Source organism: Prosopis cineraria, unplaced genomic scaffold (assembly GCF_029017545.1).
Source record: "Prosopis cineraria cultivar Desert tree isolate PC_DT_omini unplaced genomic scaffold, ASM2901754v1 PC2, whole genome shotgun sequence".
NCBI lineage: Eukaryota > Viridiplantae > Streptophyta > Magnoliopsida > Fabales > Fabaceae > Prosopis > Prosopis cineraria.
Window position 1 is genome coordinate 4,143,694 of NW_026555333.1, and position 11,623 is coordinate 4,155,316.

Here is an 11,623-nt window from a genome sequence, read left to right on the forward strand (position 1 = left end):
TGAAGACAGGACTGCCATTAGCATCAGTGTACCGAGTATAATCATTCACGTGGTCCAAACCCCTCCCTAACGGACTAACGGCCTTCCTAAGTTTTTCACTCTCCTAGCTAACTGATTAATTTATTTAGCGCATATTCCCTTTTTGCCACATATCACATGATTTCCGTAATTTTTCCACATAAACACTACGCTATTTAAAACATTTTCTCCAGTGACCGATCACATCTTAGGTGCCCACAATACCGGCACATCCACTTACTAAAATCATTTACATTCCAATTCGAATTTCAAGATGTCAATAAAATGACAGTATTATGTAATAATTCATATGCACTTGAGATCTTACAATTTAAGAAAATGATTGACAAATAAAGGAAAAACACCTTAATTCCTATTTATAAAAATAAAAAGGATATTTAAAATTGTGCAAACTATAAAAAATTAAATGTATGAGTCACATAATGAAATTATAAAAAAGAGTGATTTGGTATAAGTTGAGATTGAAGATTAGTATTTCTTAAAATTAATTTGGCTTTATGCCAGGTAGGATAATTACAGAAACGATTTATCTACCACAGGGATTAGTGAAAAGTATCAATGTAAAACTAAAAATTTACACATAATTTTTATTAATTTAAAAAAAGCTTACAACCGTGTATCGAGAGAAATATTTGAAAAGCTTTGAAAAAGAAAGGAGTCCAGGATGCCTATATTAGAACTATACAAGACATGTATGAGAGGACAACAACTAATATAAGAACGCTTGGTAGAAAAACAAAAAACTTTTTTATAAAGATTAGGCTACATCAAGTATTATCTTTAAATTTTTTATTTGTTTGACCTAGTCCTATATATTTTAACTGAACATATTTAAGAAAAATTTTTCAAATGCATGCTTTTTTTGTAAATGATATAATTCTTATTACGGAGATAAGAAAAAAAATTAACTGTAAACTTAAGTTATAAAAAAGAGCATTTTCCGTTTAAGTAGGAATAAGATAATATTTACATTATAATTTTGATAAAAAAAATTAGTTAGTAATAATTTGAAAGTATAATTGCGAGATAACATTATACCTAAAGTAAAAAAATTTAAATATTTAAAAGCCATTATTCAACATGATGAAAAATTAATGGGAATGTTGCACAAAAAATACAAGCCAAGTGATTTAATTGAAGAAAGACTAAAGAATTATTTGTAATTTGAAAGATACTGAATATACTTAAAAATAAGTTTTATCGAATTGCTATAAAATTATATATGTTATATGATGGTGAATGTTGAACTTTAATAAGACAGTAAAAGCATAAAATTACAGTAATAGAGATAAGAACGTTGAGATGAATGTGCAGTCATACACGTAAAACTAAAATCCGAAATGAAAATATATTAAAAAAAGTGGATGTAGCATTTATTAAAAAAAATTGCAGAAAATCATTTAAAATAATTTGGATATATACAAAAAAGATCGTGAAGACACTGGTGAAAAGAGTGAAATAAATAATTTTAAGCCTTGTTAAAAGAGGTAAAGAGGGCTAAAAATAACACTTGTGAAAGTAGTTAATTAAGACATTTTAGCTAACAACATTCCTAAAAACTTGATAAATAATAGAAGACAATAACATCATATAATCTATACAGCCAATCTCACTTAATAAGATAAAATTTGTTGTAGGATCGTTATTTGATTATTTGTTTGTATTCTTTCTTTCTTTTTTTTTTTAATGTACTTTCATCATCTACAAAACAATCCATGTCCTTGGAGGGAAGAAAGCACCATTGGATTAGTAGATGAAAGCCTATTGTAAACATTAATCATTCCCACTATTTAGCGGCTGCACTTCCACAGGGCTGATCCCAAAATAATGATGATGATGATTATAATATGGAAACCATTTTATTAGGTTCTGTAGCCGAAAATTTTGAGATAAAAATCAACAAAACTCAGAAGAAAAAATCAATCTTCATAAATTTTATAATCAATTCCAACAGATGCGCTTAAAAAATGAGTTCCTAGAAATCCACCAGCTCGTGCATCAAACAATTTCCAGCAGTTACCCAGGCTATCTTACTGTAAATTAAGATAGAATGATTACCTTTTCTAGGATATAATCCTTGTTAGTAAATTGAGAATATACAAGCATAGGATTGTGGAAATTAGTTCATTCTGCAAAACTACCATCCACAGCTTGTTTAGACATTCTTCCATGAACGGCTTGTCACATCAACACCTGACTCAATCTGGTCGCAGCCAAATGCTAGGAATGCCCTCATCATTCTCACATATTTCAACTTGGTCACCCTTAGCCACCTTCGTTAAGCAAAATTTATCAGCATTATCCACTCCATCATGAGCTTGCTCCTCAAATTTATTTTGAACACTGCTGCTCAAAGGATTAGATACACAACCATCGGATCTTCCGATTACAATGCTTGCGGTACTACATGCATCTACTGCAGCATCATTGTTGCCAGACACAATGTCTAACTGAGGGTTTTTGCAGACCTCTTCAGCAGTTGTAAGGGTATCTAAAGTGCCAGAGAAGACAATATTTGAATTATTATTAAAAGCAGAATGGGGCTCATCACCACCAGTTGGCACGACTAAATTTATTTCAATGCTTCTGGTAAATGAACTGTCAATTTGGCAGCCGGAAACTTTGCTTCTTCGAGGAACTCATTTCCAGCGCAAAACTTGTCACAACGTCCTCATTATGAGAAGCAAGATCATCATTAACATCTTTAATTACTTTGACATTAGGATCAATATCAAGTCCATCTATTGTGTTCATACTATTAACGGAAACATCTTTTAGCTCAATATGAGAATGGACAGCTGAAAAGCCTTCTGAACTACCAGGAAGTTTAAGACTGCTCAAAACATCAGTTTCTGTGTGACAGTTGCCTGAGTTAGTTAGCCACCTGTCATTCTCGAATGGACTTCCACGTCTAATATTCACATCTTCCAATCCATCAGTAGCACATCTTTTCTCTTCAAAATTTGGAGGAAGCTTGCCACTTCCAAAATTTATCTGCTCCCCAAGGTCCTCCATCAATCTAAAAGGAATCTCAAATCCACTGCTTCTGAAGACACATGGCTGTGCATTTCCACAAGAAATAGTTTCAGGGCATCTGGCATTTCCATCTTGACTAACAAAATTGCCAATTCCACTTTTCATGCATTTGACAGCATTTATTTCATCAATGAGTTCACAATTACCATTACTCTTATTATTGGAGAAATTTCTGGCACCCAAAGGAGCATCAGGTCCGGAAGCAGCATCTTTAGCCTCATCCAATTTCTCATTAACTTCATTACCGACTTTATCATCCTCGGGAGAACATCCGTGAGCTGCAGTTTTATCATTGTGATCAGCCTTCAAAGGCTGCTCATCAATAAACAAACTTCTATGATGGTTGAAGTCAGTAAAAATTCCACAAGCCATGCTGTTTCCTAGTTTAGTACCAGAAGCCAGATCTGGATTGACATTCTCATCACTTCCAATTGATGATGATAGGGTGGCCCGATTTGCAAGATCAGTGGATACAGATGTGCTAGAAAAATGCAAATTACTTGAAACATTCATGTCCTTCATGTCACTTGGAGGGACCGAACCAACACCCTGTGGGATGAAAAATAAAAAAATAATTCCTTTCCTTCACTTTTATATTTTCAAATGAAGAAACATATAATTCCATAAAATATTGACTTACATTTTCAGGCGCCATTCTACCCAAAAACTGCAGGCTTGCATCAGTATGAATAGATTCTAAATTGCTTAGATCTTGAAGTCCAAAACAAGAAAGCAAGTACGAAGAAACTTCCTTGCATGACACAAACTGTCGCCCATCAGGGCTGAAGGGTACCAAATTAAGATGTATAAGAATATCATAAAAACTACAGCTATAACAACAACAACAACAAAACTATAATAAAGTGCTGATATTTTTATCCCAAAAACTGAAATGCCACACACAAGTAGAGACACATCCTTCCATCCATAGCAGTTGAATTGAACTAACGGATGAATGTAGTGAACTGAAGAGAGAGAACAGCTTTAAACATGCTCTGATTCTAAAGAAATCATAAATCTTAGATAGGCTGATGATGTACAGAAGACAGCCAATAAACACGAGGATAAGACTCAAAACATGACTTCCCTAACCTAAATGTTTTCAGAGAAACTTGTTACAAAAATCATCACCAATGCAAGGCAGAGTACACCCATGAGAAATTAATTTTCAAAGGCTAGAATTGGTTAAATAGCCAAAGCCTTAGCTTACAGCGTAAAATGTTGTCTGATTTACCAAATCAACATGGAAGTTTCCAGCTGCAAGAAGAATGCCGATGCTGGACAACTTCTGGTTCTTCATTTTTCCTTTGAAATTTATAAGATTAGGGAATGGTGAAATTGATGGAGAAGAATGATTTAAATTTTAAAATTTCATTAACTATGGTTTCTAGAATGATTATGCTTCTAGCGATGAATGATTAATTTTAAGAATTAATGTTTCTAGATGGTGTCTAGGCCAGGAAGGAAGAAGTTAAGATGGGGGAGAGAGATGGCAAAAAATTGAGGGAATTATAGTCTTTTTGTTTTATCATTCTTTTCCATACACACTATACTCTTTTGTTCAAAAATGTAAGACATTTTTAACCGAATCTCACCTTTCAATAAAGTAGTTACTTACTTTCAAACTAATCCTATCTTTCCATATTTACCCCTATTAAACACTCTATAATAAATACAAAGTCACTATCAACAGGAGCACTTTTAGAAAAAAAGCAATAATTACACATCGAAAAACTAAAAATGCCTTACATTTTTAAACATCCAACTTCTCAAAAAATGCTTTACATTTTTGAACGGAGGGGGTATATATATATCACAAAAAAATTCTTACAATTATTCCACTCAACTTTCTTTGCATGCCAAGCATACTTTTGAAAGCGTTTTCCTATTCTTTCTCCTATTCTCATTCCAATTTATTTTTCCAATTCCAATTCCTATATAATATTGTATGTCTCCAATAAGTGTAAGATTTCTCATTAAATTTCAAACATTTTTAAATTCATAAAATTCAATTTCTATCAAAATCTAACTTTGATTTCTAAATTAAAAAAAAGTTGGTTTAGTTCACCTCATAAATTGTAAAAAGAGCAAACATTTTCAATCCACGCTCAATTTCTTCATACCATTTTTTTAAATTTTTTTTTTTTAATCATGAACTTCAAACTGATTCGAAGTATTTTCATGGGCACCCTATTGGGTGGAGAACTTCTCCTAAAAGCTAGTAAACTTATTAAGTTAAGAAAATAAGTCCCTAAAAGTACCTCTTAGAGTACCCTGTACTATTCAATGTGAGACTTAGCAGCTCACTTTTGTCTCCATCAATTGGCCACAATCCTTGGAAATTGACATCTCAATAACTACATTTTGCAACACTTCATTTGACTTCTTTGTTAGTCAAAACTCTGTCCAAACCCTACCAGCTAACATTTCCAGGAGTTGCCAACCACAAAGCTCTTATTATTAGTTTATAGACACCCAAGTGAGATGGGGAACAAAGGCCCTTCTCACTTTAGGTCTAAGCCTATGCAGCTAATACTAACTTAGACTCCAATCAAACTCACTATTAAACTTAACAAGCAAAAGGCACTAATGTCCATCAACTCAAGTTGACATGATTGGGGCTGCTGTCCTTTAAGCAAATTGTTGTGGGTTCAATTTCTAACTTGTGTAGAGACTAGAGAGCCAATCTAATTGGGAAGAGTCTGCCCTTTACCTCCCCCTAAAGAAGATTAGTCTCCACTACCAACAAAAGATAAGGATACTCCGAGTCTCACCAAAAAAGCACCAATTTGCTAGGAAACAGCAAAGTAGTTACATTTGAATTGGTTCTTCCTTCTTCACATCCTTTCTCACTTTTTGGTTGGATTTATTTTAACCTTGAAGAGGCTATCCTAAAATAGTCTGCAGCCTATAATTCTTTTTGATTATAAAGCATATATCTAAAACAAGAACATAGCATACATGTTCAGTCAATGTAGTCGTACAATCTTGCATTTGCATATCTTTACAAATTACAAAGTCTATATGTGGCTCTTGAAAGAAAAACAAATCAAGCTTAGGTAAGGGGAACTTCATGCAAGCTTGAGCTTCATAAAGATTATTGAAATGCAAGATTGTGTCATTAACAACACGTGCATGATTTTATCATGAGTAGTAACCCCTTACTATTGTCTATTTTTGAAGGTGCTCACAATATTGTCACATTGAGTGCCATTTATTTGTATTGAATATGGTTTTCTTTACACATATTACCTAATGTGATATCATTCTTATTTGTCAATTTTGTAAAAGTATAGCTTTGATTGTTATATTTCTTTAGAGGAAGGATCTTTTACTCTTCAATCCAACCCTACAACTTGATCATTTTGATTACTTGATAGATCTTAGGGAAGATTTCAACCTTGAGTACCTTCTAACAATAACATTAAAACATGACTCCATGTTATTTAATTATTCTTTCGCTATATAATAAATTGAAGCTTATGATAGCGGGCCGTTTTGATGGATGGAATAAAATAATGGAATGCAAAAATGGTAACCAAAAGAAGGAACCATCTGATCCATTATTTGAGCATACAATAACTTGGAAAGAATAAATATCAGTAATAAAGAAGACGGGACCCAAGTCCACACTTCCCTAGCCTAAAGGCAAGAATTTCTCATGCCACAAATTAGTGTGAGCGAGGGCGTGGAGGCTTATTTATATATATTAAAAAACCGATCAATTATTTTCTTTCCGTTCTCTTCTCTTTATATCCTTTTTTATGCATATATTCTTATTTTAAAAATCACAACATTGGCCATCCCTTCTCAACACTAATTAAACATCCATTCATTTAAAAAAAAAAAAACATGTATATATATATAAAATCAAATACGCCCCCTCCATTCCTTTATGAACCACTCCTTCCCTTCTCCCCAAAACAGCCAGACATAGTCATAGCCTAGTGCAGACTATTTGCAAAGGAACGTTTAACAGTAATATTTCCATAATATCCCATCCAAGAATGACTATCATAGTCCTTGCTATTCTGTTCTGTTTCCAGCACCCAAACAAGTTGTAAAAGAAATAGATGAAGCTAATCTAAGTGTCATGCATTAACAGCTCCGACACGAGTGAAATGACGCTGAGCATATCCATGACTGACAAGGTACACAGATGTTCCATAATAATCAACTATGCACCAGTGCAAGCTCAATGCAATTATACAAACTAACGGTATCAGTTTTCAACTCTTGTAACTTGTGCGTATCAAGAAAACAAAATCAGAAAAGAGAGAAAGCAAAGGCCTTTGCTTAAGAGATACTATATAAAATAGAGAAAATTGAAAACCTTATGTAACGGCGACAAATTATCCACACGTGACCTGCTCTTCTCTTGAGAGAAAGCATGATCTTCCATCCTCTGGGCAAAAAGTCGCCAAAATCACCAGCCTGCACAATCCTCCTTCTCTTCCTCTGGCTCGCCCATTCTCCATCCAACCTTCCCATGAATTCCAACAATTGGGACTCCGTCTGCAACCCCTGGGTCCTCATTTTTAACTCCTCCCCAAATGGATCCTCCACATTCACCAAAGCAACTGCATTCACAAGAACACCGTTGTTGTCAACCATTGTTATCGCCTACCGCAATCCTCTTTTGGTTTCTCTTCCATATGTATTCCTGCACTCTCGTTCTTCCGCGGCCGCCCACGTTTCCGCTTTCTCTGACCACCAGCAACGATGTCAATTGGAATGTTTTGGAAGACAACGGTGGAGGACTCGGTCTCTAGGCCTTGGGTCCTCCTTTTTAACTCCTCTCCAAACGGATCCTCCACGTAAGCCGAAGTAAGCGAGTCCACGAGAACACCGTTGCTATTCAGCAAAGTCATCGCCTTACTGCCCTCCTTTCTTGGTTTTTCTTCCACACGTATTCCCACGTTTTCGTTCTTGCGCGGCCGCCCACGCTTCCGCTTGGTCTGACTGACATCAACGATGTCAATTGGAATGCTCTGGAAGGCAACAGTTGCGGAATCTGGTAAAGGATCTTGAAACTGGACCTGGACAGGAACGAGGCTAGTATCATCATGCTTAACGTCTCCATAAGACTCGACGCCGAAGAGTTGTTGTAGTAGAGCAATGATTTGGGTGCTTTCTTCGTCGATGGGCTCGGAATTTTGGCGGGGAATTTGAATGGGGGTGGCGTTAACAGAAGAGATTTGGTTGTTGCGAGGGGCAAGCCGGAGGCGAGAGAAGGTCTGCTTACGACTGCCGGCGGATTCGTTGAAAACGGAGCGGTCGATTTTGGGGATTATCGCATCGTCGTCACAGCGGCGAAGAATGTGGGAAGAGGAGCAAAGAGAGAGGGAGTAGAGTTCAGATTGGGAGAGGAAGCGGAGGTCGACGAGTGGGAGAGACTCGACGTGGAGGAAGTGGTGGTCGGTGGAGGAATCCACCGTGGCCATGGCATTGCGATTCGCCTCCGTCTGTGCAAGGTTGGAAGAGATCGGGACTGGCGATAACAAGAGAGGGCAGTTTCAAGTCGCAGAATAGTAACATTGATATATATATGATATGTATTAGCCAATCCGGTTTCTTTTTTATGCTTCAATCCGGTTACTTTAGGGAGAATTCCCCAAAATGACCAAATGGTTCAAATACTCATACAAAGTTCCAACCGTTTTAAGAGACCATAGTTTTGGAGGAGAATTTCATAAAAAGACTAAAATGCCTCTTATAATTAGACAAAAGATATAAAAGATGAGATTGCCCTTAAAATTAGACAAAAGAAGGCAACCCGAGGCTACGGCTAAATTAAATAAAATCCTCTAAGGGCAATAAGCATAACCATTATAAAAAGCGATCGATACCCTGCACCCTAATCGAGTTGCCTAAATATTTCAATACAAAATAACAGAAATTAAAACCAAAAAAAAAAAGCAAGAACATATGATATATGTTCCTGCTCTCTCTCTCTCTCTCTCTTATGTGTTGTATATATAGAAGGAGAGTTTTTATGGAACAACTAGATATCTAGAAATACAAAGGTGAACAATCAAGGCTAGTCTTTATACTTATCTCCATCCCTAGCCCTAAAATATGCCCACGTCAAATGAATCATGGAGACATTTGAATTGAGTCCAGTAATTTTCTATTTGATAAATCTTACTTTTGTTAGTCATCTTTTTTACCTCACTCCACAACAGTTGCTTCATGTATTCCTACATGATATAATGCCAACAACAATTAGTTTTTTAATATTTAACTAGACAACAACACTAAATCATACCCAAAAAAAAAGGTGGTTGAAAATTGCAAATTAGAACTACTTCACTTATATTAACACGAGTTTTCAAACACATTCATTTTTAGAACTTGCAACACTTGTGGTGAAGCTATATAATATGAATGCAAGATTTATTATTATTTAGGATAAAGGTGCAAACTTGATCATATATTATTTTTTAAGAAGCATCTGATAGCCTAAAATATCAGATGATGCAAAATAAATTATGAACTCTAAAAAATAAAGCATCTAGTAATATACCGTTAACTTCAACTGACAGACGTTATGTAAATCCCACAACGACACGTGGCACAACACGTTAGCATGGTAAAGATGCAAATTTAGCTAATAAGTATTTTTTTAAAGAGTACTGGGTAGCTTCTATTATGAAAAAAAAGGACTATCCAACATCTTTCCCTCAATTTTGATCAAACACCATTTATTTTTATACTTGTAAGGCTCACGAAACATTAATCTTTTGAATCTTCTTGCTTTCATTTTCAATCTCAACTTGAGAAAAAGAGGTTCAAAAATTTTTTTCTGAAAATATTCACAAAGACGACGCTAACAAAGTAAAAATAATCCGTGGCTAAATTAAGCTAGAATCAAGCTTCTTTCATGCATAATAAAATCAAGCTTCTATTTCATTAACATCATCTTTGTGAATGTTTTTAGATAAGAATTCATTGAACCTCTTCTTCTGGAGCTGATATTGAGAACGAAGGGAAGAGGATTGGAGAGATTAATGTTTGTGGCCTCATAAGTATGAAAATAAATGGTGTTTTATCAAAATTGAGGAGAAGGTATTGGATGGTTCGTATTCCTATAATAAAGGGTATCTAGTGCTCTTGAAAAATAGTTCATGACTAAATTTGCACCTTTACCATACTGACATGTTGTGCCACATGTCATTATAGGCCCCACATAATATCCGTTAGCTGAAGTTAACGATGGGCTACTTACGCTCTAATTTTTAAAAGTTTGTAATTTATTTTACACCATCTAATAGCTACCAGCTCCTTGAAAAATAGTATATGGCTAAATTTGCTATTTTACACTATTATTTATAGTGTTCAACAACTTGTACCTTATTATTTCTATATGCATAGTAAATAGGGAGAATTTTAATTAAGGATAAAGGAAGAAACTTAATTTCATTTGAGTCTAAAAATATTTTAAAATTTCAATTTAGTCCAAAGGAAAAAAGTTAAAAGAAATTCGACAATAAAAAAACTAAAATACCCTTCACCTGTTATATAAAATTATTAGTTATTAATTTTCTTACCCCACTTGTCAATTTATAAATATGAGTTGTAAATTACATGAGTTGAATATCAATAATTATATAAAATTTGACATCATTTTTTCAATCATAAGCGACAACATCAATTATTAAACTGATAGTTTTACTTATTAATTTATTAACATTAAGTTATAAATTACTGACCGGTCTTATAATTTATTAACGTCAATTGTAAATTATTGATTGATCTTATAATTTACAACTAATGTTAGTAAATTAATAAATAAAGTTAATAAATTAACAATTAATGTTACTGATTGTCTAACATACAGATATAATTTATAAGTAATATTGATAAATTAATAAATGAATAAGAAAAAATGATTCTGCATAACACATCAAAGGTATTTTGATCTTTTTAATTATTAATTTTTTTTATTTTTTTCTCTTGAATTAAACTGATTTTTTAAAATATTTTTAAATTCACCTGAAATTAAATCTCTTCTCTATCCTCAACGGAAATTTTTCCTAGTAAATATGTATTTTAGTGATAAAAGGGGTTAGGAAGGCTTCCTTCCATGATAATTAAAAAGGATACCAATTGATAAATCTGATTTAATAGTAGTCCCTGAAAAAGAAATCCAATAGAAGAAGGAGAATACAAACCCTACCTTAACAAGCATTTAAAGCGCTTGTTATTAGAGATGATATGTGAAATTCTCAACATTGAAAATTGACGAGCTAATACAAATGGAGCCTGAACAAACCCATAAATAATGCAAATTGAGAATTAAAGGCACCATTACCTCGAAGGAAAATCATCTCCTACTGTCAACCCCTCGCTGAACAACAAATTATTGTCGCCGTCAAGGACTCGCAATGACCACCACCTCTTCTGCCTCAATGTCGCTGCTTAGCTCTCTGCTACCTGAAAAGTGCTTCACTAATCTTTCTCTTTATTTTAATTTCTTTTTTTTTCCCAACTCACTACAGGGGCAATTTAGTCCCTTCTCTAAAATACGTATCCCCCTCTAGGATGG

At 34.1% G+C, this 11,623-nt stretch overlaps 2 protein-coding genes across 2 annotated transcripts; both read right to left on the minus strand.

Annotated features, from left to right (window-relative positions):
* Positions 1-1,945: 1,945 nt before the first annotated feature.
* Positions 1,946-7,693, minus strand: LOC129303057 (uncharacterized). Its single transcript, XM_054942062.1, has 3 exons — positions 7,409-7,693; positions 3,716-3,857; positions 1,946-3,624 (listed from the first exon to the last, which is right to left on the minus strand). Exons 1-3 carry the CDS (start codon positions 7,687-7,689, stop codon positions 2,641-2,643), a joined length of 1,407 nt encoding a protein of 468 aa, XP_054798037.1. The 5' UTR covers positions 7,690-7,693; the 3' UTR covers positions 1,946-2,640.
* Positions 7,692-8,519, minus strand: LOC129301947 (methyl-CpG-binding domain-containing protein 8-like). The gene has a single exon (XM_054940576.1). The coding sequence runs from the start codon at positions 8,517-8,519 to the stop codon at positions 7,692-7,694; it is 828 nt and encodes a 275-aa protein (XP_054796551.1).
* Between the last annotated feature and the right edge of the window lie 3,104 nt (positions 8,520-11,623).